This window comes from Numenius arquata, chromosome 4 (genome assembly GCF_964106895.1).
Source record: "Numenius arquata chromosome 4, bNumArq3.hap1.1, whole genome shotgun sequence".
NCBI classification, from domain to species: domain Eukaryota; kingdom Metazoa; phylum Chordata; class Aves; order Charadriiformes; family Scolopacidae; genus Numenius; species Numenius arquata.
Window position 1 is genome coordinate 70,620,845 of NC_133579.1, and position 24,188 is coordinate 70,645,032.

At 40.1% G+C, this 24,188-nt stretch overlaps 1 protein-coding gene across 1 annotated transcript in view; it reads right to left on the reverse strand.

Annotated features, from left to right (window-relative positions):
* The window catches only part of AMPH (amphiphysin), a 127,523-nt gene that overhangs the window by 34,683 nt on the left and 68,652 nt on the right, over positions 1-24,188 (reverse strand). The window contains exons 3-12 of the mRNA XM_074146254.1: positions 20,497-20,551; positions 13,222-13,316; positions 10,578-10,673; positions 9,111-9,218; positions 8,627-8,712; positions 6,642-6,717; positions 5,647-5,729; positions 3,853-3,861; positions 2,816-2,954; positions 1,097-1,225 (exon numbers count right to left, since the gene is read on the reverse strand). Coding sequence (XP_074002355.1) covers positions 1,097-1,225; positions 2,816-2,954; positions 3,853-3,861; positions 5,647-5,729; positions 6,642-6,717; positions 8,627-8,712; positions 9,111-9,218; positions 10,578-10,673; positions 13,222-13,316; positions 20,497-20,551 — 876 coding nt within the window. The remainder of the gene's footprint in view (positions 1-1,096; positions 1,226-2,815; positions 2,955-3,852; positions 3,862-5,646; positions 5,730-6,641; positions 6,718-8,626; positions 8,713-9,110; positions 9,219-10,577; positions 10,674-13,221; positions 13,317-20,496; positions 20,552-24,188) is intronic.

Sequence of the window (24,188 nt, forward strand, 5' to 3'; positions counted from 1 at the left end):
AGACTTGCAATCTCCTTTCAGCAGGAAGGCCCAGCAGTGGCTTCACACTGGGAGCTGCCATTAATTCTTTAATTGCATGGGGACTTAACTATAAATAACTCTTTTCTCTTCCAAATAGATCCCTATGGACGGTGTTGCCTTTTTCTCCCCTCCACAAGAAAACAAAACATCACATGTTCGAATTCTCTAAAATAACTTTGTTTTTCATTGCTGTGCCTGCATTCTCCTGTGTTGTCAAATGAATTAGCACAAAACCAATAATTCACATGAAAAGAAAAATTCATAAACATTCTGTGTAAGCTTCAGATTTGCATATTTCTCCCCCGTCTATCAGACACAGGCCCAGACTTCAGAGTTGTAATTACCATAATAGAAAGGGTCCATTATTAAACAAGCAGCAGTTACCATAAAACCTGGAACAACTGCATACAAATTATACAGACTTATATTTACACAACCGTGGTTTTCCTGTTTGTTATATACAATTTTTAAAAATTTCATAATAATGAGATAAAAGCAATTTTGATCACTTCTCTGCTATGTAACTAATGTTTCTATGAGTCAAAACCAAGTGAATGAATAATTTAGCTGGAGCAGCTTTTTATACCTGCAAAAAGTTGATTAAAACAGCCGAGTTCCATTTTTAAAAAAATCACTCAAAAGAAACAATGAGTACTTTTTATGATTTTGATGGAAGAAACAGAAACAATGAAGCATCACTGTAAAGTGCCACTTGAGATGCTTAGGATTAGGAAAAAAAGCATCTTAGACAAACTCTCAGCTTGTAATGCAACCTGGATGCAGTTAAACCTCAAATATGGCTGCTTCGCAGTATTTTTAGTCAGGCTCTTCAGGAAACCTCTCATTTTTTTAAGTATGTTAGCAATGTTAGCCCTTTTGAGTGATTTCAAAGATCTATTCAAAGATAAAATACTGTATGTGTGACTCTTTCAAGATAACATAAAATGGCAATTATGCCTCTGTCTTCTACCTGCATGCCTCCTCCCTCCCCACAGAGATCAGCCAAAGGGCCACCATCTCGGAGAATTTAGGGCAGTTGCATGGTTGGACCCATACACCATGCTCTGCAGCTTACCTGTGATGGGGTCGTCACATTTATTTCTGGGACAAAGTTGTCATCAAAGAAGTTAATGATGTTCTCCTGTTGCAACTCCTTCGTGGGTGTGAGCTTGGGCAGCGGTGGGACTGGCGGACCTTTCCTCAGCTAGGCAGAGAGCAAAAATGTCACAGACTAGCTCGGGGATAAAAGAAAGAGCTTCAAGCTAGGCCTGAACAATTCGTGTTAGGTTTTTATCTCTGCTGCTTCACTTCAAATGTGGGAATAAGCCATGGGTTGAAAGAAACCGTTTGGTTGTTCACCACCAAACACCCTGAAATAAACGTTGTGAGGAAAAACAAAACAACTCTACGTTTCAAACTCATTCCAACTCAGGGTTTAAGATTTCATCCAAAAGCATTTCCTGGCTGATTTATTTTCTGCTGCGACAGGCACACCGTGCAAGACACTTCCTTGCCCAGAGCTGAAGGGGCGATATTGCACGGAACCAGGCCTCTGTGGCTTTTTGGCTTCTTAAGTTCATTCCTGTTTAGCTTTGGGATTTTGAGCCTGCCCACCTGTCGCTACTTTTAAAGCCTACTTAAAGCTAAGACCATATCATCTCTGGGAACCACAGCACCTCAAAGGTGCTTAGGTTACTAATTCCCCCTGCTCTCCAGAGATTCACATAACTGTGACAAACTAATTGCTTGAAATAACGCCAAATACTATCGGGTGATTTTAAAATCTGTCAAAATACCAAGGAAAAAAAAGAATCCACAAACACCCTTTAGGTGGTATAGTGACCTAACGCCATTGGCACCAGTAAGACTAAGCTGAGTCCTGTCAGATGACTATTCAGGTAGTGAGGTGTCACATTTTGGTAGACCAGAGAAAACAAGTGTGTTCACATATAACTAAACACAAAAAAATATTCCTTCTGATGTGCTCCCACCATAGAAATAGCAATCAGCACCGAAGCAATCCCAATTCTGAAAACATCAGTAACATCAACACAAGTCTTCACTTGATGTGTTCACCAAGTGTCACATACAACTCTTGTGCCACGGATGAAACTGAGGCATGAAACTGATTCTTATTTCAGTATATTGGTGTTTGGTTCCAACAGTGTCAAACTTCTCAATCCAGTGTTAATAACACTGAGAATATTCCTATTAATAACATTTATTAAGAATACTGAGAGTTATTTTAAGATAATAATTAAATTATTATCATTAATAATGACAATCAAACCTTTAATTATCGGTAATTTTCACATCAGTATTTAAGCTAGCTCTATTATTTACTGTTTTAGAGGTTGGCCAGACCAGTGATACTCACTGGTTAATTTTTTTGCAGGGTAAGCATGAATTTGAAAGTGAATGAAGAGCAGAAATATATAATCTACTGAAATTCACTAGGATGGTTTAGAAATAGGTTTTTCAAACTATCACTGCTGGGATACGGGTCCTTAGAGACTATGCAACTTTTTAAAAAGTGCTTTGCTTTGTCACCACAAGTCCCCCCAGTTCACAGGGCATCTTAAATTTTCTTCATTCCCCCTTATATAAAAACCACTTTCCACCCACGCTTGTGACACAGGAATGAACAACCAATGAACAGAAGAGAGTGCAACAGAGCCAGCGGCCTCCCTGTCACCTCTCAGTCACAGCCTAGATGAAAAATCCACCACATACATCATCTCAGCTATCTTTTACTGCACAGCAGGCCAGTTTCTCCTGCTAGGTTTCTGCTTACCTGTGTGGGTGACTTAGGTCGGGCTGGTGCCGGAGATGCTGGTGCCAGCATATGATTGGGACTAGCAGTAGGGCTAGGCAGCGGAGAGACCTCCTCTGGTGGCGACGGTGTTTTTGCAATGCGGAGAGGACCTGAATCACTAAACAGAAGCAAAGGGACGGCAAGGACATACATATCGTGCTGACTTATCACCTTGACAATTTGATGCCATAGTTGACCTGCATCCCTGATGTAATGCCAGTGACCACAAAAGGCAGTACACACTGGAGAAGAACTGAGCCATTATATAGTGACTAAAGCCAAAACTGCAATTAAATTCAATTAAAATTCAGTGATCTACATTGTCAAAGGAAGTTTTAATTTTGAGTGACCTCGATTTTTGGAACATCTGTTTACCTAATCATTATAACTTGAGAGAAACAGAGTACCTGCATTTTTTCAGACTCTGTATTTCAAATGATGTTTTACATATAAGTTTGTAACTATCATAAAATGTGAGATGGAATTATTGTCTTCATTTCACGCAGTTGTCAGAATAAAAGGCTCTAAAGATAAAAACCCCAGGGGAAGGCATCACCATGAATAACACAAGTAATTTTGAGAGCTCAGCAATTTCAGAGAGGTTTCAATAAAATAAAACACAACCAAGACTATTAGAAAGAAATCGCTATTTAGATGGGACAACTCACCACAACTATAAACAAGCAGTAGACAAGTGACTTCAACAGAGCTCTGCCGATACTACGAAAAGATCTGATGAAGTCCTGAGAAAGGATTTGCCCTTCCCGTGAAAGGACCTCGTGCAAACACTGAGACATATTCAGCTACCTAGAAATGCTGAAAGCTTACAACTCAGGGAGGCTATAAACTACAGCACTCAACAGCCACAGCACTCGGTAAGAGAAGAGCGACTCCTACACATCTTCAGGGAGAACAGAAGCGCTAACTGATTGAAGAGACCACACCATAAATAGGTTCCTAATGCCAACACAAGAATAATTCATTCTTTGCAAAGGACAGACTTAGCTCACACTCACCACCTCTTTCTGTGGAAATATTAAAAAAAAAGAAAAAATAAGCAATTATTACGAAATTTCTTTCCCAGATACAATATTTGCCTTCAGGACAGAGTACTCAGTAGCATACAAGTTTTTAAGATGTTTTTTTTTTTACACAAATCTTTAAAGGAAAGAAATCTTTAAAGGAAAGACTAGATATTGTACTTGTCTAGTATCTACTTCTTATGCATCTGAAAAGGAAAGCTGTTTTATCTTAAAAAGACCCACTCCTGAGTAGTCTTTTAGAGCATCTGAACTAATAACCGAAGTCAAAATCTATCCAGGTTTTCACACAAGGCTCTGTACAGCAAAAAAGAGTTACATGGTAACTAAAAAAAAAAAAGTAATTTTAAAAAGCATTTTTTAAAAAAAGTTAAGATTACACCACATTATCTACGTCTAGTCATTTGCAGCAATAATTATTCATTTTTTCTCTCATTGATGGTAAGAGTAAATCAGTGGGAATGAGCATGTGCATGCTGGACATGGTCTAGGAGACACAGGTGGACTGTTTATTAATATCTGTTTATTAGAAAAAATGCTTGAAGTTTTCCAACACTACATTATTTTTCATCCCTACAAATCCTTTATGGAAACATAGTCCAGCTCGTGAGTCCATCCTAAAGAGCTTGGAAATGGTGATGTATAAGCTCACAACTCCAGAGGCAGTGTGTAAGTATACAGCAGCATGGATTAACACTGAACTAATCCAAAACAAAATATTTGAACATGTTCTTAGTAAAGTAGTTCTGAATTTTGCACTAGGTCAGAAGGTTCAATATTTTATTCTTTCTTCTTCCAAAGTGAGATCAAAACAAACATAGAAATATCAGCCATACGTTTGAGGCAGATGTTATGTTGTTCAGTCAGTCTTAATTATTGCTAATCTGAGTCCAACTTGAGGGCAAATTAGCAGTAGTTATAACGTTGTTCTGATTGCTTCTGATAAGCTGTGTTTGGCTGGAAATTCAGGATTTATGTATTCACTCTGAACACCATTGCGTTTTGGTAAGTCTCACTGTTTTATAATTTCAGACTCTGCTGCCTATGACTGTTGGTACAGTAACAGTAACCGAGAGATCAAATTATGGCAGAAAGGCTACATCAGTTGCAAGCAAAAAGTCAGAAATACTGCACTGGCATCCACTGACCTTAAGAAAGCACCATCTGATTTTGAACTTTTTCTGCTTTTGTTTTTAAGACAAGATTTCTCTTGAAAGTCATTAAAAATATGGTATTTTGTGACATTCTTTTTACTTCAGCTTTTGTGATGCACTCTCAGATCACATTTCTTGACTTTTCCCCATAAGCAGAAGAGATAAAAGTTGACTTACAAAGGTTGGGATCCTCACTTAAATCATATGCCTTTAGGAGCTAAAAAACACATCTAAACATTTCAAGGCTTTAAAAAAAGATATGAGTTAGCAACATTGCTCTACACTAAGCCTCTAAGAATAAATAAGCTATATACTTAACTGGTGCAAATAGATTTAACAGTCTACAATGAACTAGGCTAAATTGCAACAGCTGAGAATTTGGCCTTTATTCTTTTTTTGAAAGGAAAAATAAGTGGGTGATGAAGGAGGTTTTCTTCCTTCATACTCATGTTGAAAAGAATTCCAACCAAGGTACCTTCATCCACCATGCTAAATGAGAAGACCAGTGATGGGGTTGTGCAGCGGTCGCTACACATGGTGTAGGTGATTACTACAAGTGCTGGAACCCACAAAGCCTACGGCAATAAAATTCATTTAAAAAAAGCAGTAAATTCACCTTGGTGCCCCTTGGATGGTGAAGGCCTTGTCTGCGTGCTGATCTCCCAGCTTCGTCATCACTTCATATAGTTTGTGACATAGCTGAGGAAACAAAACACTTGCCTGAGTTTACACGAAGCACTACAGTCATGATTAAAAACACAAGTGATAAATATGGCCTGATAAATGATAACCTGATAATATAAAACCTGATAACTTTAAAATGGCATATAGATCCTTCCAGAAACGCTCCATGCCACATGTATCAAAAGCCTCAGTGGAAACCTATCAAAATCCATAGAATCAAAGATAACAGCAGTTCTTCAAAAACATCAGCTGGTTTTCAGAGAACAAGTTTATAAGTGTGACTGTGCTGTCTTTTCTCTGATGAAGGAGGTCGCCTAATGTTTAAAGCAACATGGGTAGCCGAGAAGACTATGTTTTTCCCTCAAAAGCCTAATCCGAATTTACGTGGGACTTCAGTCAAGCAAGTTTTCCAAACTATTTGGGTTCCTATTAGTAGGCTACTATAGATAATACACTACCATTTAGCAAGGTACATGCAAAAGATCCTCATGGAAACTGCTGGATTTGCCTTACAGTCACAGATAGAACGTTGCATCGCTGACAACGTGTATCGCAGTCTTGAAGGGAATGCTTGACATGTTTTTCCTGTACTAATTAAAGCAATGAGATGCTTAGCCATTGGACACGCAAAAATTACTAAAGGTGAGAGTACACATAAAGAATGGAGAAGTCATCAAAACAGAAAGTGAATTTAGTACTACAACTGATAATGCCCTGTAATCCCAAGTTGTATGGGCTGCCCTTCCCTTAAGGAGAGTGCAAAAAAGGCATGTAGAAACGAATACAAGGTTTACACTACACATCTGGATCTTGGGCAAATTCTCATGTGTACCTCTGCGAGGCTTTTACAGCTGCATTATAAGACATTTGCTTGCTGTTATGCATATCACACAATCCATTATACATGAGATATTCATTTTTACTCACTAAAGCTATTTCCTTGTGAAACTTGGCTTCGAGGCTGGATACATTTTTGAAGGTGTTCACATAGAAGCCAACTCGTCTACAGAGGATGGCACAAAGAAAGGAAAGAGAGAATAAAAGATAGGGGTGGGAGGGCCACAAGGGCAAATTAATTATTTTTTTCCAGACTACAAGCAACATTCTTGACTATTATTCTCAGCAAAGCAAATAATTGGACCGAATGTCACAATTTCAGACACTGTTCGCTCATGATTATTTCTGTTTGTGTTAAGAACCATCATACTTCACACTGCACAGAGTGAACCAAGTCAAGACCACTCCACAGCGGGGGGCTGCAGCTTGTTTTAGAGAAGGGGAAGATCGGAAAAGGATTGGTACGAGTGCGGCACCAGCGCAGGGAAGGCCAGGTGCTCTGGGCACCCTGTCTCCCACCAGACAGCAGGCAGCACCTAGGTGATGCAGGCATGTCTGGAGGCAGCTTTAAGGTATTCAAGCTCAGTACGGCCTGGGGGTGGGTGTCTCATGCTCAGCCCTCCTTAAAGAAATCAGCCCTGAAATACACGCATACGTATATAAGAGAAAGTAATTTCTAATATAGACTAGGCAATTTTGCACGTGTCATCAAAAATCTGCTTGCTTGGGGCGAGTGATTAAATACCTCTTGTATACTTCAAAAGTAAGTCGGGTTTTCTTAGGTTTTGAATTACTCTTTTCCCTATTTAAAACTTCCATGTGTAATTTCTCCAAACATTTACTAAAAAAATAATCCTCTTTTGCATAATAATAAGCTTGCAAAATGTCAACTCAATGGATTTATTTTCTCCCTGAAGAATTGTAATAACCAAAAAAAGAGGACTCCGAAAGCAATTGCTTTCTAAATTATGCCTATTGCTCAAATGAAATTCTGCCTTTCCCTGAGACTAGTTAGTGGGCAGCACACAGATTGAGATAAAAGGGCCCTTACTCTCAATCCTTCATATGCAGTTTTACTTTTAGTAAGCCCATAAAATAAATATCTTGCACTACTAAGAGGCTTTTCAACTGAAATAGGCAGAAACACAGGAGGAGAAGCCTCCATTGATCTGAAATTTAACAGGAATTAATTTAGAAGGCAAAGCAGACAAACGATAGATACTTCAGTGACTCACAACACATTTCCACTCCAGACTGTCATTTGTTAAAGAACACGGCAGACTAATGAGATGCTTATTTTTCGACTGCTTTTGTTCTCCCATTCATTTTGTCTTACATTTTCTATATAAGCACAATTCATGATTAAACATCTCGAATGAATGATCTATGTCATCAAATGCTTTTCCATCACAGACGTATTCAGTGCAAAACTATGAAATGTGTACGCTGATCTAGTTATAATGTTGTTTTTCCCTTCTTGTACCATTTGGGTAGTCCTTACAGGAACATGGAAACAACAACTGCCATAAAATCTGTGTACATTTGTAAGGTTTCTTTGTTTCGATACCTTTTACAGAGAAATTACCTAAAAGTAGACTCATTACAAATCGGGAGAAACATGTGGCTGCTCTGTACAGTTACTTTTGACAGTGGAAATATCTAATCCTATTTATTACCAAGTGGCTTTTTTTTTTTTCCCCGAAAGGATCAGGTACCCACCACCAAGGTGCCTGAGAAAGGTTATGGAAGCAGTGGGTCGTAGGCATGATCTGCTGTTCTGTGCTCTGACACAATTATTTACCCACAAAATGGAGACTTTTTGCACCTCAGAATGAAGATATGGTAACAAATCTTAAATGTCAAGATACACTGAAAGAAATAAGCATAAATACATTCATAGTAAGTATAATTTTGGATCATTTGCGGGCATTTTCCCTTTTATTACTTCAAAAAAGATAATGGATGGGATCTTCAAGGAGCCATCAAACCATTTTCTATCAGCTCATTAAAATCCCCTGGTTCCCTTTCCTTACTCCTCCCTTTAGGCCTTCCAGACAGTATCTGCCTGGGCTTACCGTGACCACAGAGATGGCAACTCTTCTTGTAAATCAGTGTTAAACTCTTCAAACACTTTCTGTGCTTTTTGAAATTCTTCTTCTGCCTAAAACAAAATGAAACAGGGTGACTTCTGCAATCACTACAACATAGGAAATCCTGCCAAAATTGGTTTTGTGCATTTTTTTTGGTGGGTCTTTTAAAATTTTTATTAACAAAGGATGTGACTCAGCCCCACACCACGAAGGCCAACACAGGACTGGCTGTCCCCTCAGTCTCATTGAAAGAGAAACTTAGGGCTCAAACAGGACACATTCCTGAGAGAGGCTCAGCATGCCCTCCACATGCACCAAAATGCTCAATACATATTTATGCTTAAGGATATCATTAATTCCATTTCTGAGAGAGGAAAAAGAAGAGAAACTTTATGCTCTATCTCTGCACAAAAACAAATGCCACCGGAGCCCCCGAAATCTTCTGCCAGCATCCTTCCCGTTGTGCTACCTTGGTAATTCTGCCTTCGTCTTTTCTTTTGGAGCTCTGCAGGGCTTCTAGATGATGCCTTGCACTGTCATAGTCCACTAGCTTTCTGCTTCGTTTTGCAATGCGAGTCTGTACAGGGGTAGAAATGAAAGTCAGCATAAACAGCACTTTTTTAAAAGCTATTTTACCTACGTTGTCATTTAAGTTTTTGACATATTTTTATTCTCCCTTATCTGCCGTTCATATCTGAATTACTGTATCATGCAGGAACATGAACATGCTAAGAGACAAACTAATCACCTTATTTTCAATAAGGAATCCATTTACAGATTGTTTGGAAGGGGTTTTTTGTGGGCATAGGGCTTACAGGCCTTGGAATTGAGATATCAATGTTATGCAAGCCTTGTCTCATTCCCCAGAATAAGTGGACCTTTTAAACTCATGGTAGCACCACCTTTTTCCCTTATATATAGTATACAAATTTAATAAATAATGTAATTTTTTTCTAGAGTTGGAAAAATGCTTAAAATATACTTCTCAGTATAGTTGCTCTGACACATAACTAAGATAACTGGCGTTCAACATACAATAGGAATTATAATGTACCTGATATAATTCTTTTAAAACTAAACAAAAGTCCTTTGATATGCACCAACTTTACAAAGCTGTATATTACATGTAAATTCCACATGCTGAGAGGGCATAAGGACAGATCGATTTACAAGTTTGAGACCAAACGTCAGTAATGTTGGGATTTTTTTTTGTTATTTTTTCCTTAGTCCCCGAGATAAATGACAAAGGGGATGACTGCATGATACCTACTCAATATAAAACATCACAAAGAACTTCCAGCTACATCCATACAGTAATATTCAAATAGAAAAGTATCTACCTCTCACCTGTAATGATTCTCTATCCCCGCACATTTCATTTAGCAACCATCTCCCTGGACTGTGCACCAGACAAAGCTCCTGGAAGAGGCTAGAGTCTGCACAACAGTCTCTCCTGATGTGTATTAAATAAATCTTTTTAAAACTAATTAAAAGACGGGAACCGTGGCTTAGTCAAGAGAAAGATATTTAGATACCCACAGGTGCATCTAGCCAGTAACAAAAGGCCTGCTTTTCATGTTCTAATTTGTCTGGCATTTTAACAGCTGAAGAGCTTAATGTGTCCCTGTTGAAGTTGGTGAGAATGATCTCATACCAAATAAACACGAGGAGGAAAAAAACATAAAAAGTTTTATCTACAAAGGCTAATTTGTTTCCAAGTACTACTGCCTGCAAAATATTTTTGTTCACCTGGAAAACCAGTGCAGCCTAATGTCAGGGATTGACTTACAGAACAACATCTTTTACATTGCAAAAGAGAATGACTTCCACCTCCCCTCCTTTTTTATTTTTCTTTGCCTGTCATCTCATTTTCTATTTATTTTATGACCCAACAGTAATTTTACAAATTGCCCTTTATAGGAAATCGTTACTGTACTTTGATATCAGGAAATTGTCCTAGATATGTATCCAAGGTCAACAACGACCCATCCACCAGTTTTTGATGGAAGTCTTCCCAAAGTTCATCACATTTCTGTAAACGTAGAAAAGAGAAAAATGTGCTTAGTTGTTTAATTCCTCTCCAAACCTAGGAGAAATACAAATGTAATTGGTAAAGATTAATCTCCCTGAAGTTTTAAAATGTTCTTTAGAGCAATAAATCAAAGTGTACTTACAAGGTAAATGAAAAGGAATATCTTGATATTGCAAGTTTTAAATTCACAACAAAAGAAGATTTAGCACAATGACTACCTTGTGTTTTCATTCTTTCAAATAGTAACTGCTATGTGAAAATAAGGATATCACAGATTCAAGGTCTTGCTCAGGGTTTCAGGTCCCTGAGGGTCAACAATTCAGAATTTGAAGTTGCCCTAGTTCTTATGCTTATGTTCAGTGATGATGAACCTTCCTTACAGAGAAAAGAAGCACAACTAAAAATAGAAGAGTAAATAAAATAAAACACAAAGCTTGTTTCCCATCATTTACAAGGATTTGTAAGTTTAGCTTTGCTTCGTCATTTTTAAAATAAAAGCTGTGGAGACTCACCCTAAAAAAGGTCTTTCCATCTCATTTTTTGTGCCATTAAGGTACATTTGATAAAATGACCGTTGCACAGACAAGAACTCTACCTCGTACTGCTAGAGAACCAGGATACCAGATATGAAACATGCCAACATCAGAGGCGAAATAAGCAAAATCCCCCCCACTCAGAAGCTTTTCAGCACTCCCCTTTGCAGCCCTGGGGTACTCACCAAGAGACACCCTTTGCAGTTTTTAAAAACGTGTTAATGCAGCTGATGTGACAAGGGCCCCGTGGGGAGCAGGGTGAGATTCCTTGCCAGAAGCAAACCCAGTTACATAGAGACATAGGGCTTCAGTCCCGGGTTCTCAAGTAAGCAAGTCATTAGCACATGTTAAACATCCTGATCCCCCGCTTCTTTGCACATTTCAAAAATCACTGAACTCCCTTCTTTGATAGGAGGGAGGGTAAAGGGGGAGAGCACTGCTCTGCAGAGCTGTTATCCTCACCGGCAAGTCCGGAAAGCTATTCCCCAGCGTTTGATTTATCATGAGCTACTATGGGGCATATTATAAATGCTGTGTGATGCCAGCACTCAGTTAATTCATTTCCTACCCTAACGGAGTCCCTAATGAATTATTACAATCTACTAATCATGGTTAAAAGAAATACTTCATTTATTAAAACAATATTTAATCACAGTGGTCTACAGAGCAGCACAGCACTAGATCATAGGAAGCAACCCCCAGACTTGTGCATTTGCCTTTGTATCTTGCTGATACAAATATTGGACAAATTAAAACCATGGAGGTTTTCTGAAAGCTTATGGGCTCAAAAAACATTACTAAAAAGAGCCCTTTAAACCATCATCTTTCCTGCTATACAGAATAAAGTAATTTAGGTGGATCCGATTTGGAATGATCATTTATACCCTGGACTGAACAAATATATAATTCCTTTTTACTCCAGGTTGAGGGATGCATAAATGTACATTTGTGATTAAATAGAGAAAAAAGTCAGGAACAGAGATTTTATAATATTGCCCATGAGTCTCTTATTAAGAAGACTCATCTAACATTTATCCCTATATCTACTAAAGATTAAAAGCCAAATTTTGGTCCTTCCACACACAATTACAAATTTCCGAGTGTAAAATCTAATGGACTACAGATACAAGATGCGGTGCTACAGCAAGATGCAGCAGGAGATCTTCCAGCTGTTTAACCTAAAACAATATAAATGGTTTTAAAAATCAAAAACACGTCATGCCTTCGGTGGCAGGGAAGGGCAGAAGGTGGCAGCCATAGAGAAGAAAAGCAATCATGACACAGATTTGGGAAGACTGCTCTGCCTGCCAGTTCCTTGTTAATTATCTTATCCAGGAGGCCTTGCAAACCGAATGTCAGGTGCTTAAAAGCTGCACTGATAACAGTGTGCACTTTCCTGCCACCACCAGCACATTTGCTCACAGACTTCTCCTAGAATTAAGGCTGTTTAAGCAGGCATTTCAAGAGCACCTCAAGTCAAATTCCTGCAGTGTCCTCTAGACAAACTTATCACTGGAGGAAGCTAAAAAGGCTAAAATGAGTATTGCCCTGCAGCCTAATTTGCCCTTTACTTCCAGATTCCTGTCAGAGAGAGGCTAGTGTCCCATCAGATATCCTGTTTAGTGCCACTGGCTCAACAGTTGTTACATAGCACACAAGGATAAGCAGATTTGATGATTTTTAACACTCAATTGAATTGAGAATCCCGACTGTAAAACCACACGTATGATACCTTATACAAACTTGTGAAGCAGTTGCTATCAGGACCAATTCTGCTCACACTGACGCTAATCTCAGTGGGAGCTTACATCAGCTAGTTTGTTAAATAGACATCGCAAATGCAGCATCTGCTCAGCAGGAGCTGCATTTCACAAGACCAATAAAATCCTGTTTTCTGAGCATTGATATAACGTACGATAAAGATTAAGGGAAATTTCGGACGTACACTTCTCCTCAACAGCTCAGATTAATCCATTTGCAACCAAAATACTTTTTCCCCTTTCTACACATCTTACCTCTCCAATCATTTTCACATCTTCTCGCCCGTACCAATCTGGCTCATACACTTCATGAAGAGACTCTGTAAGCTTCTTTGAGGCATCTTGCATCCCTGTAATTAGACAGGAGGAGGAAAATATAATTGCAGACTACAAGAAACAGATGCTAAATATCTTTATTTTGACCCACATGTACCCACTATTCTATTCCCTCTGGCATGCTCAGAATATTGTTTTCAAGAGCTGAAACAAAACCTTTATTTTCACTCAGCTCCCCCAGATTAATGAGAAATGTCCCTTGCAGAAGTATTAACCCATATTTATAAGCAGAAAAAGTTTCTATCGGATTAGAGGTTCCATTTTCTATTCTGAACTTGAATAACAACTCGGAGGGTAACCCTGCCCACTAAAGACACGTAATACCCAACTGAAAGACTGTCACTGGAAAGACAATCAAATAACAATCTGCCTTTGGTTATTCTAAGCTCTTCCACCCTAGAGAATAGTTTCCTACCTTGTCTGTAACGAGTACCACGCCAACCTGTGGGAAAGAGGAGGCATTTCCTGGGTGGCATGGTTAAAATGGCAGAGATTTATGGAATTGCTGGCTATAAAAATGGACTCTGGGAGAAAATTTAGACGAGGTCTGCACTAAAGAAAAGTGCTCCCCAGAATGGGGGAGGTCACACACAGGTAGAACACACCTCAGGATTCCTCTGCTTCCTTGTTTTCAAAGATATTTAAGTCTCAAGAGCTTTCATGTGTGAAATGAGAGCAGTTGAGCCTGTTATTCTTGTGCCCACAATAATGATGATGACCTAGAGGTGTGTTCATAATGAAGCAAAGGACTGGCAAGAGCTGAGACAGTGTCAAGGGAAAAGAGATGATGCTATGATGATATGATTCTATAACTTGGGGAGAGTGCTGTAATGGACCTGGGTTTATGAAGAATGATTACCTTGTATGTTCATCCAGTAGGTTTAGAAGTATGTGGAGCCCAGCGCTTACTTACGCTTGCAGGGGGGTGGTGCTTACAGAGAAGTGGGCTAAGCCAAACTGCATCAATCACCTCTGGAGCTCCTGCTACCACAGGTGAAACAAGAACGGGGACTACTGATGGTTATCACTCTGTAATACACAGAGGAGCTGGCTTAAATGTAAAGTAGCTTCAATGATATTATGAGAAAGAGCCTAAACCTATCTTCAGTGCGATCAGTTTGACCCCAGTGAATAAATTACTGCCCTCAGTGAAGGCACTGGGGTTTGCCTTTCCATTTTGATGGAGCACCAACACGTTAGATGTTGAATATGGTTCTGAATCCAGTGAAACCAAACTGATCTCACCTAACATGCCAAGAGGCAGGTCAGAATCGGTAATTTTAAAATTACAACTTTATTTCGACTTCTTTGCAAAATCTGAACACCGCCGCTAATTTTGTTACCTATCCTTAACCTTTTTTTTTTTTAAACAACACATTTTTTCCCCAGCCAAAGTCTGTTTGCTGCAGCACATCTGTGCTGTCTTGAAAGTATCTCTAGCGTGATCTTCAGATTTAACTGTTCAGTGGCTGAATTTAGGAATAGCATCGGTATTTCTGTTTTCTGCACAAAGAGATGTTCGGGAGTGGAAGAAGAGAATTCATTTGAAACCCAAATGTCTAGAAGAACAGCCTTGACCTAGTCAGTAGCTATTCCGCCATGCACTCCAAAACACACACTCCAGATACGACAGGAAACTAAACGCAGTGATACACACTTCCTAATATAAAAATGGTGGTCTCTGGAATGGGTAGGATAGGAAAAAAGATGCTGAAAAAGCTGAAAGTAGATAGCTGTTCTCAGACTTTGGATTCCAGGGAGAGAATGGTGTGGGAAAGAGGGAGAACAAGTACAAAGGAAATCCTGGTGTTAAGAGGGTACAAGCTTTCACCCTTAAATCAAAAGGTGCTGAGCCAAAACAGAATACTTGATCTCTTCAGGAATTGTCTTGGGGGTGCTTTTTAATGACAGAGCTTAGCTCAGAGAATTGGTATAGCACAAGAACTTAAGATGCATTTCATAGAAATTAACTTAAGATGCATTTCCTCCTTTTTTCCTTTGTGGTCAATGCTTAGGATGATGTACCACCAGCTAATAAGGGCTCCTGAACAAAGGGGCTTTTTTTTTTTTTTGCCAGTTTACAGTGAAATAAGATGATCTTCACATATTTTTCCAGGCATGGCTCTTTTAAAAATCTTTAATGCCACTGCAAATTAATCAGATCAGGAGGTAAGGCAAAACCAGCACATTATCACCGTGTTTAAGACGACTGCTTCTCTCTACTCAGGGCGAACACACAGACCAGGGAAGGTTTTGCACATCCCGGCTCACGCTTGATCCTTTCTGATACCTGAACTTCTGCCCTTAAGCGCGCTGCGTGCTGAACCTGCCACGCAGGCTCCTGCGGCAGGCAGGCAAGCACAGCTGCTGGCTAATCCCTCCTGTGGCTTGCACTCAGCTGGGTCACAGACCAGCTTCTCAGGAAGAGCACATTTTCCTACACAGACCTTCTTTTTTTAAGTACTACAGGACTCAGGCATGTATCTGCTGAAGAGAGTAAGTAACAGGCATTTAATATCCCATGCTCAAGTCATATCAAAGTTGCACCAACTTCTACACTTTTTTTTTTTTTTTTTTTTCAGTTCTGAGAATCTGGTAATCCTCCATTCTATCACATTCCTGTAAAAAAAAAAAAAAAAAAATCAATCAAATCCAGCTGCAGCGTGAGGCAAGTGGGAATTACAGTACTCTGCTTCTTCAGTCTGAAATTTCTACAGGCCAAGATAATCCATCCTACTCCCCTCTTACTGCATCTATACTAAGTTTACTGCAATACTCCAAATGAGTTCGTAGGTGAATACCAATCCAGTGGCTTCCCACTCTTTTTCATGCCTGTGGTCACAAATTTACATTGTCCAAGGTTTTTTTGTTGGTGGTGTTTTGTTTTTTTTTTTTGTTTTTTTTTTTTTTTTATTTTAATTGGCTGGTTTTCACATAGAATTATTTCTCATTCACTGGTACCTTTTATGCATTATTCAGCACTAAGGAGGATTAGTGTCTCAGGCACAGACTGCAGGCTGCCTCTGCTGTTTTTAACTGCTGTCACTGAGAAAGATTAATTGTTTCAAGCAAGTCATTAAAGTACTAAGAAATGCGAAATGAATTTTTACTGCTGATGAACAGATAGAAATTTATATTTAATACCAATTGTTTAATTTAGTACTGCTTCTTCCTGGTAATTGGGTCACTTATTTAATAACTACAAATGCCAAAATAATTGAATCGCTTAGAAAAAATGATACTAAATAATCCAGTTACTGAAGTCTGAGGCTCTTGGATGAAATCATCCCTCTTTCTATGGGAAAGACCCCCTGCCCCTGGAACCCCAAAGGACTCCTCGAGGCCCCCACGTGGTAGGGATCCTGGGGGTGGTGGTGCAGAGACATTCACCCTAGAGATGGCAGAGGGCAGGTGACTCTCTGCCATCACAATTCCAATGTACTCAAGCTCCCATGGAGATCAAGACCAGCCTGGGACTCCGTGTTGGCCGTAGGACCCATACACTGTGGGGTTTCCTCCCTCCCCATCAAGGGAATCTAGGCTGAATCATGGAGAAAATTCCATTTTCCTGATGGAGTGAGGCACAATGGCCTGGTTCTTAATATTTAATTATTTGAGTAGGGAAGAGAGCTTCACGTGCAGCTCTCCAGGGAAATGACCTATCGTGCCATAAGGATTGTGTCTGTTATTGCTAGTTAGCCATTAGAGTTTCCACTGGAACAATTCAATCATTTCATAATTCATTACTAAATTTTACGGAAAGATGATGAATAGTTTTACCGCTTCTAAGAAGCGACATGATTGATTTTAAGATTTGTGTGTCTAGAGGATATTGCGCGGTTCTGTCAGCCACCGACTGACAACTAGGCAGCTTACAGACCTCCAAAATCTCCCCTTGCCTTCCTGTAGACTGGTTATTATTTCTCACTACATTAAGCCACATGAAAAGTATGGTGCTTGTTTTTCATGATGCAGGACTCCTTTTTACCTCTGCCACCTCGCCACCTACAGGGATACCCAGGATTGTACCTCCCCATCTGCACTGGCCCTTGCACTCAGGGTAGAGAATGGGAGGCTGATTTAGGGTTTCTTTTACAATTGGCCCATAAAACCGTTCAAGCCACCGACAGCTCTCAAAAGCTTAAAAAAAATAAAACACGAAGTAAAGAACCCAGATATACGTTGCTAAGGAGACTGGAAGAGACAGAGACTGAGGCATGAGATGAGTATAGCTATGGGGGATAGTACACAGTCTCGTCAGTACAAACACCACTGACACATAGCAGACATTAAACTACACGCAGGTGAAATAAAACAGCACTTAAAAGCCATTCACAAGTTTGACAGCTTTATGACATGGTTCCTCCAAGTCCTTAAGTCACCAGCTGTGAAAATCAAGATCCAGCTAAGACTAAGAAGCACCTCTGAGCGAGAGGAGTTGTCTGCATACAGCAAAAATTCTTTTAAGAATGTGTGATACCAAACCTCAAATTGTCAAGTACATCAAAATGAAGGGACAGAGGGTCATAAGAAGGTTCAACTGACCATTCCTTGCTTAAATTTTCCCAGATCTTGTACTTCCAATATCTAGTCACTCAAAAGTCATGCAGCAAAATGAAACATATTACTAGAGTTCACAACATATCAGCTTCATAAAATGCTTTTAGTAAAGTTAGCGATCTTGCCAATTCCTGAAAAGCTTTAAAATGAACTGCTCTTCTCACACCTCTAAGAGTACGAGGATGTCAAGTGCATTATTTTCCAACGATATGACTGAGCTTTTTCCCTGAAAAATGAGCCTCTGATGAGAGCATGCCTCCAAGGCTCAGATGTCCTAGGTGCAGAAATCCCACTCCAGTGCCCAAATACGGGGGTTGCCATGCTTTTGTGAATAGCCACCCCAAAATCTCTTAATGATGCTAGTCCTTCAAAGAATAGCAACAACGAGACTGTAGCAGCTGCCGGATCTGCTTCTGCCATCCCAAATCTGGAAAGGTCTTTGCCACTTGCTGAGCTAGTCAGCTTCAGGGAATAATAGAAACAGAATTGTCTAGGTTGGAAGGGACCTTTAAGGTCATCTAGTCCAACCACCAACCTAACTCTGATAAAAAAAACCATCACTAAACCATGTCACTAAGCACTATGTCAACCCATCTTTTGACTACTTCCAAGGATGGTACCTCAACCACTTTCCTGGGCAGCCTATTCCGATGCTTAATAACCCTTTCCGTGTAAACATTTTTCCTAATATCCAATCTGAACCTCCCCTGGCGCAACTTGAGGCCATTTCCTCTTGTCCTATCGCCTGTGACTTGGGAGAAGAGACCAACCCCCAGGAACCCCAGCCAGAGCTGTGTTTGGGGACTGGGCTGTGTTGGGCTGTCCTCCCACTCCACAGCATGAAGGTATGCCAACAACACATGTGCCAAGGATACCCACTGGTGGCTTGTTGCCTTTGGAGAATAAAATTCTTAAGGCTTTAGCAAGTTGCTTATGACTGGGTCTTTTTTAAGACACGAAGATACCGAGGTGTTAGCAAACACTTTTCATTCTCAGTAAGAAAGTCAGTCCAAATTATTTTCAAATATGGACTTACAGGCTGCAACAAGAGAAAGATGCTGAACAAAAAAACATGGCTAAAGATGCAAAACTAAATACTAAAAAATTTTGCACAAAGTTAAAGGTGGTGCAAAGAGTAGCCCACTGGATAGTAAACCAGCAAAAGGACCACAAGGGCATAGAGCACTAGAAAAAGAAGAGAAATAGAGAGAGAAAATGAAACACGGAGAGGAGGATTGTTGTCACCAACATGGAAATCAAAGCAGCATGTAAACAGTCAGCCTACATGACAGAAAAGCCATCTGGCCAACAAACAGCCTCATCATGCTGCTTCTGAGTATCCATTTGATAATGGGTGTGGGGAAGGGATGACTGAAAAATAAGAAAGTAAAATCAGCATCCAGTGGGTCCCCAGAAATGACTAATGCTGAAACTTCCTCTAAGAACAAAACACATTATGCAAAACCTACAAGGCAAAATCCCAGAGGGACTTGGACCTGGACAGGGTTGAGACGTGGGCCCGTGCAACTCTCATGAAGTTCAACAAGGCCAAGCGCAAGGTCCTGCAACCCCAAACACAAATACAGGCTAGGCCGAGGATGGCTTGAGAGCAGCCCAGCCCATCCAGCAAATAATAGACAGTCAAAGACATTAAGCTACTGCTTTGCTCCCCTTTTTATAATTCCTAACAAAAAGAGCTTTTTTCCCTGCCTGTCAACAGCTGCTGAAGCTTTAGTATGACACAGTGATTTCAAAGGATGTTAACACTCATTTGTAATGTTTTTCCTACTGGACTGGAGCCAGGTTAAAAATATATACACATATAAATATATTTATCACATATATAGCACATATATGTCAAACATATATATATATTTATCTCAAGAAGCCATTACTGTCTCTCTCAGTCACCAACTCTTTTTGGTTTCCCTTTAGCACCAGGCCTCCAACTCCTCCAAAGAGAGGTGGCATGAGAAAGAGAACACTCTGCATATGATGCTGAGTGTGCTGGATTTACAAACGTTCAGTAGGATTTAAATAGCTGTTTACTTATCTCTGATATTTAAGCACTGACCAGCGAGCTTCTGCTACTTGGATTTTCAACATAGTATCAAAGGAGATCACATTCGATTTTTAAACTTTAAAAAATAAATGGATTAAGCAGTCAGAAATACGTGAGAAATCACATCATCGCAGGGAGCATGGTTTTGGAGGGCAGAGAGCATCCAACTAGTAATACCTGGCAGTGTTACAGTGTGGAGACCAAGCAATCCCTTGCCTTGCATGGGGTATTTCATATGCCAGCATTTGCAAAGATGAGTAACAAGATGTGTAGATGTTGTGGGTGCTCAAAACGCATGCAACATGAGAATCTGGGCAGCAGTCCTGCACACAAAGGACCGCCAAGGATGAGCAGTGCATGCACGACTGTACACACATCAGTTGATATCCAACGCGCAGAATCCCTAGCAACAGGCTAAAGAGCCTGTGCCAAATCCAAAGCAGAAATGTGGACTGCTAATGACAAAAGCAAGATTACTTGTATTTGTCGTTGTATACCTTAAACAAGTTTACCTGTCTCAATTTTTAAAAAAGTTTGCATTATGAAAACATGATATGAAACTTAAAAATCACCTTTGATGGCTGCTAAATATGCTCTCAGTTCTCTCTGGAGCCTGGAACCCTCTGCCTGGAAAAGAAAAAACAAAAAAAAAGCAGGGAAGTGAAAACACATTTCAGTTACGTTATTGAAAACACTTTTCAGTTACATTTTATGCCTTAAAACATGCATACAGTATGTCAAACTTAAGAATAAAAAGCAATTTCAGGAGCTATCTGGTGAATAAGTGTCACACGTTGCAAGCACGCACAGGTTCATACTGAAAAGGTGGCCTGGCCAAGATGTATTCTCTAGGCTGTAATTTCTGAGTGTATTTTATCAGTCATCTGCACATTCCAGCCAAAGCGAGACAGGTATATTTTATGGCCAAAGGTCCAGTTCAGGTCAGCCTGGCCAATGTCCTAACCTGAAACACAAAGTAGCGTAATCAAGAACAGTGCACCTCCAGTAGAAACCACGCAAATGAGGGCAGTCTAGACTTGCAGAAAATCCATGCCCCTACATAGATGGCTTACAACTTTTGCGAACATTTTTCCAACTATTTTAACATTTTTGTATTTTGCAAGGAAACGGCCACTAAAAAAACCAATAGCATTAGCTATCTTGTTTAGCTTGGCTAGTGCATCTTGCAGTCTGCTGTGAAATCTCGACTGCTTCTTTGGCAAATACATCAAAATGATCTTTCTTTATCTTGTATCAACAGCCTTTGAAAAACCCAGAATAGACAAAACAAAATGGGTTGCTTTACTTTATTTCTGACTGTAACACAAGCTGGACTTCAGAGCTCCTAGGGTTTGCAATAAAACCTGTGCTACATTATAGCACATACTTCATTGCTAAAAAGTTGTTGTCCAGGAGACCTTCAATAGCCTGAAGATTTTGGAAACGCTCCACATTTATCAGTTCCCAATATCCTTCAAATTATTTATTTAAGCAGTTGGAAACTATAGGGATATCAGCTTGCAGTCACATTTTCTCACACACAGCTACACCATACGGAAATATCATCTGCAAAATATGACTGACTGCTTTGGAGTTTCTTTCATATTTTTCCTGTGAATGTCAGAACTCAAAAGATTGGATGTGTGAATACTTTAGAAGGCAGAGTCTCAACCGGTATAAGCTGTTATAACTCCACTTGAGTCAAAGGACTTCTGTTGTCAGCAAAGGATTTGCTATCAGCAACAGCGATGCTCAGAGCATTCAGATATGGAGGATTATAAGAAATTCAAGTTGAAAGGGACCATCTGGGGCTAAGAACTCATCTACCTGCAGCCATATTAAATCCAAATGGTGGTTCCCAAAAAATACTCACTTGCTTCACCAGTACACACATTGCAATGCAGATTACATCCACCAAACTCACTTGCCTGCCCCAGCTCCCTGCAGGGAACTGAAGGCTTTTAGAACTGGATCAAAAACCCTCAAATTGCAATGTGCTGCAACAAGAGAGCAACTGTTTTTAGGTCCTGGAATTATTATGGAATTTAGAAGGTAAAAACGCCTGAGCGGGCTTAGAAAGCAGACTGAATTCACTTTACAGATTCAATGAACAGAAGGTTGCTTTTACACTAATTTGGTCCGAAGCAAAACTCCTTTTTGAACCTAAATCCATTAATCATCTAAATTCTGAGCACAGGAATAGACTTGCCAGGGTGATACCTGAGAAGGTGCTGCGTGACAGCGAGAGCACAGGAGCGCCCAGCCCACCAGTCTGCCTCTGGTTTGGGACCATATTTGATGCTCCAAGGAAAGGCAAACCCTCCCCTTGGACTGGGATCAAAGCTGCTTATCAAAGCAGGGGCACAGGTTGAGTAATCAGTGGATTGTACCTCCGGCTTAATTACTTACAGCACAACAGAAAGTTCTGAAAGTAGTGGTAGCTTGATGTTGTGTCCCTTAAGAAAATATATACATGTGCATCTTAATACCATTTAGTAAAAAGTACTACCTTAACGCATCATGACAACACATTTTATTGTCCTATGTGACACGATAGCATCCTAACACGCTTCGGAAGCTGACTTTTTTCTACTTCTTTCCATGCTAGAACGGGAGGCAGAGAGCTGATGGAAGTTGTCTGCTTTCTGCAGAGCGAGGCTTCAAGTGAACAATGCTGCCACAGGGGAAAGGGGATTGAACCCAGGGCCAGAACTTCTCGCTCTCAGGTCTGAAGAGGAGTGTCTGTAAACACGCGGCAGAAAGAGGAGGGAAGTCTCCTCCTGGGAGGAATCCTGGTACTCTGAGAAGTCACATGAAGGGATAGAAATTCTCTTTCCTATTCAGTATCTTCTTTCGCCTGAGTGCTGATGGTGAGAGCGGAAAGTAGATATAGCAACTTGATTCTTCATCATGGTCCAGCTGAACAGGTGCCCACACGAAAAAGTCAAAGCAGTAAAAGATGATGCAGATATTTTGCCATAAGTGCTGTTATGAATTCTGACAATTCATTCAAAAGAATAATTTTAACACCCATCGCCCTCAGACTAGGTTAGTAACAGGTCAGAAACCACTGAAACATGAAAACAGCATGGAGCCATATGAATTTTCCTTCATTAGCAAACGTTGTGCAACACGTGACATGAAGGCATCCATGGGCAAGGTCCAGCTCCCACTGAATTTGAGAGATAATCTCTCATTTTCAATGGCACCAGAACGAAACCTTTCTATAAAATACCAGAAATAAAAATTTGCATCAAAAGTCCTCAGCCCTGGGAATTCTGCAAAACATGCCTGTGGTCTACACATTTTGCTGTAGTAAACTCACCATTAGTGGGGACAGAGGTACTTTTACCACCTAGCAGAACAATCAATATTCACAGGATGAAAATCCTGCATTGCTGACTCCACGCGTCTTGTAAACTGTGACATACAGGTTTGAAAAAACACTGTTTTAAAGATTGCCACATATTTAACGTTGCACCTTACTCGATGTTTACTGATACACTCTCTCTCCTTTCTGGTCTATCTGGGCATGTTTAGTTTGGAGGAGGCTGAGGGGAGACCTCATTGCCCTCTACAGCTACCTGAAAGGAGGGTGTAGAGAGGTGGGTGTTGGCCTCTTCTCCCAAGGGAATAATGACAGGACCAGAGGAAATAGTGTAAAGTTGCGGCAGGGGAGGTTTAGATTAGCTATTAGGAAGAATGACTTTACTGAGAAAGTGGTCAGGCACTGGACCAGCCTGCCCAGGGAGGTGGTGGATTCGCCACCCCTGGAGGTATTTAAGGGACATGTAGACATGGCACTTCAGGGCATGCTGTAGTGCCCGAGATTGTTGGTTTGTGTCTGTTTGTGGATGGGTGTGGTGTGTGGTTGTGGGTGTTTGTTTTGGTTTGGTTTTGGTGTTGTGGTTTTTTTTTGTGTTGTTGTTGGTTGGACTCCATGATCTCAAAGGTCCCTTCCAACCAAGCAGATTCTGTGATTCTGTGATAACTCTGAAACCACTGCTCCAAATATCTTCATTAAGGCCATCAATTTTGTTAATTGAGATCCAGCTTCTTGAAGGAAAATGAAAAGTAGGTGTCATTTTGCAGATGTTGTGCTACTCTGAAATGAGATTTCCTAAGAGAGCACTGACGCTTCCTTTATCGTTTCATAATTTCTTTTATTTGCTCTACACGAGGCAGCAAAAAATGAGTCAGAGTTTCAAAATATGCAATAAAACTCCAGAGAGAAATCTCAATAGCATACTCAGTAGCAAACTTC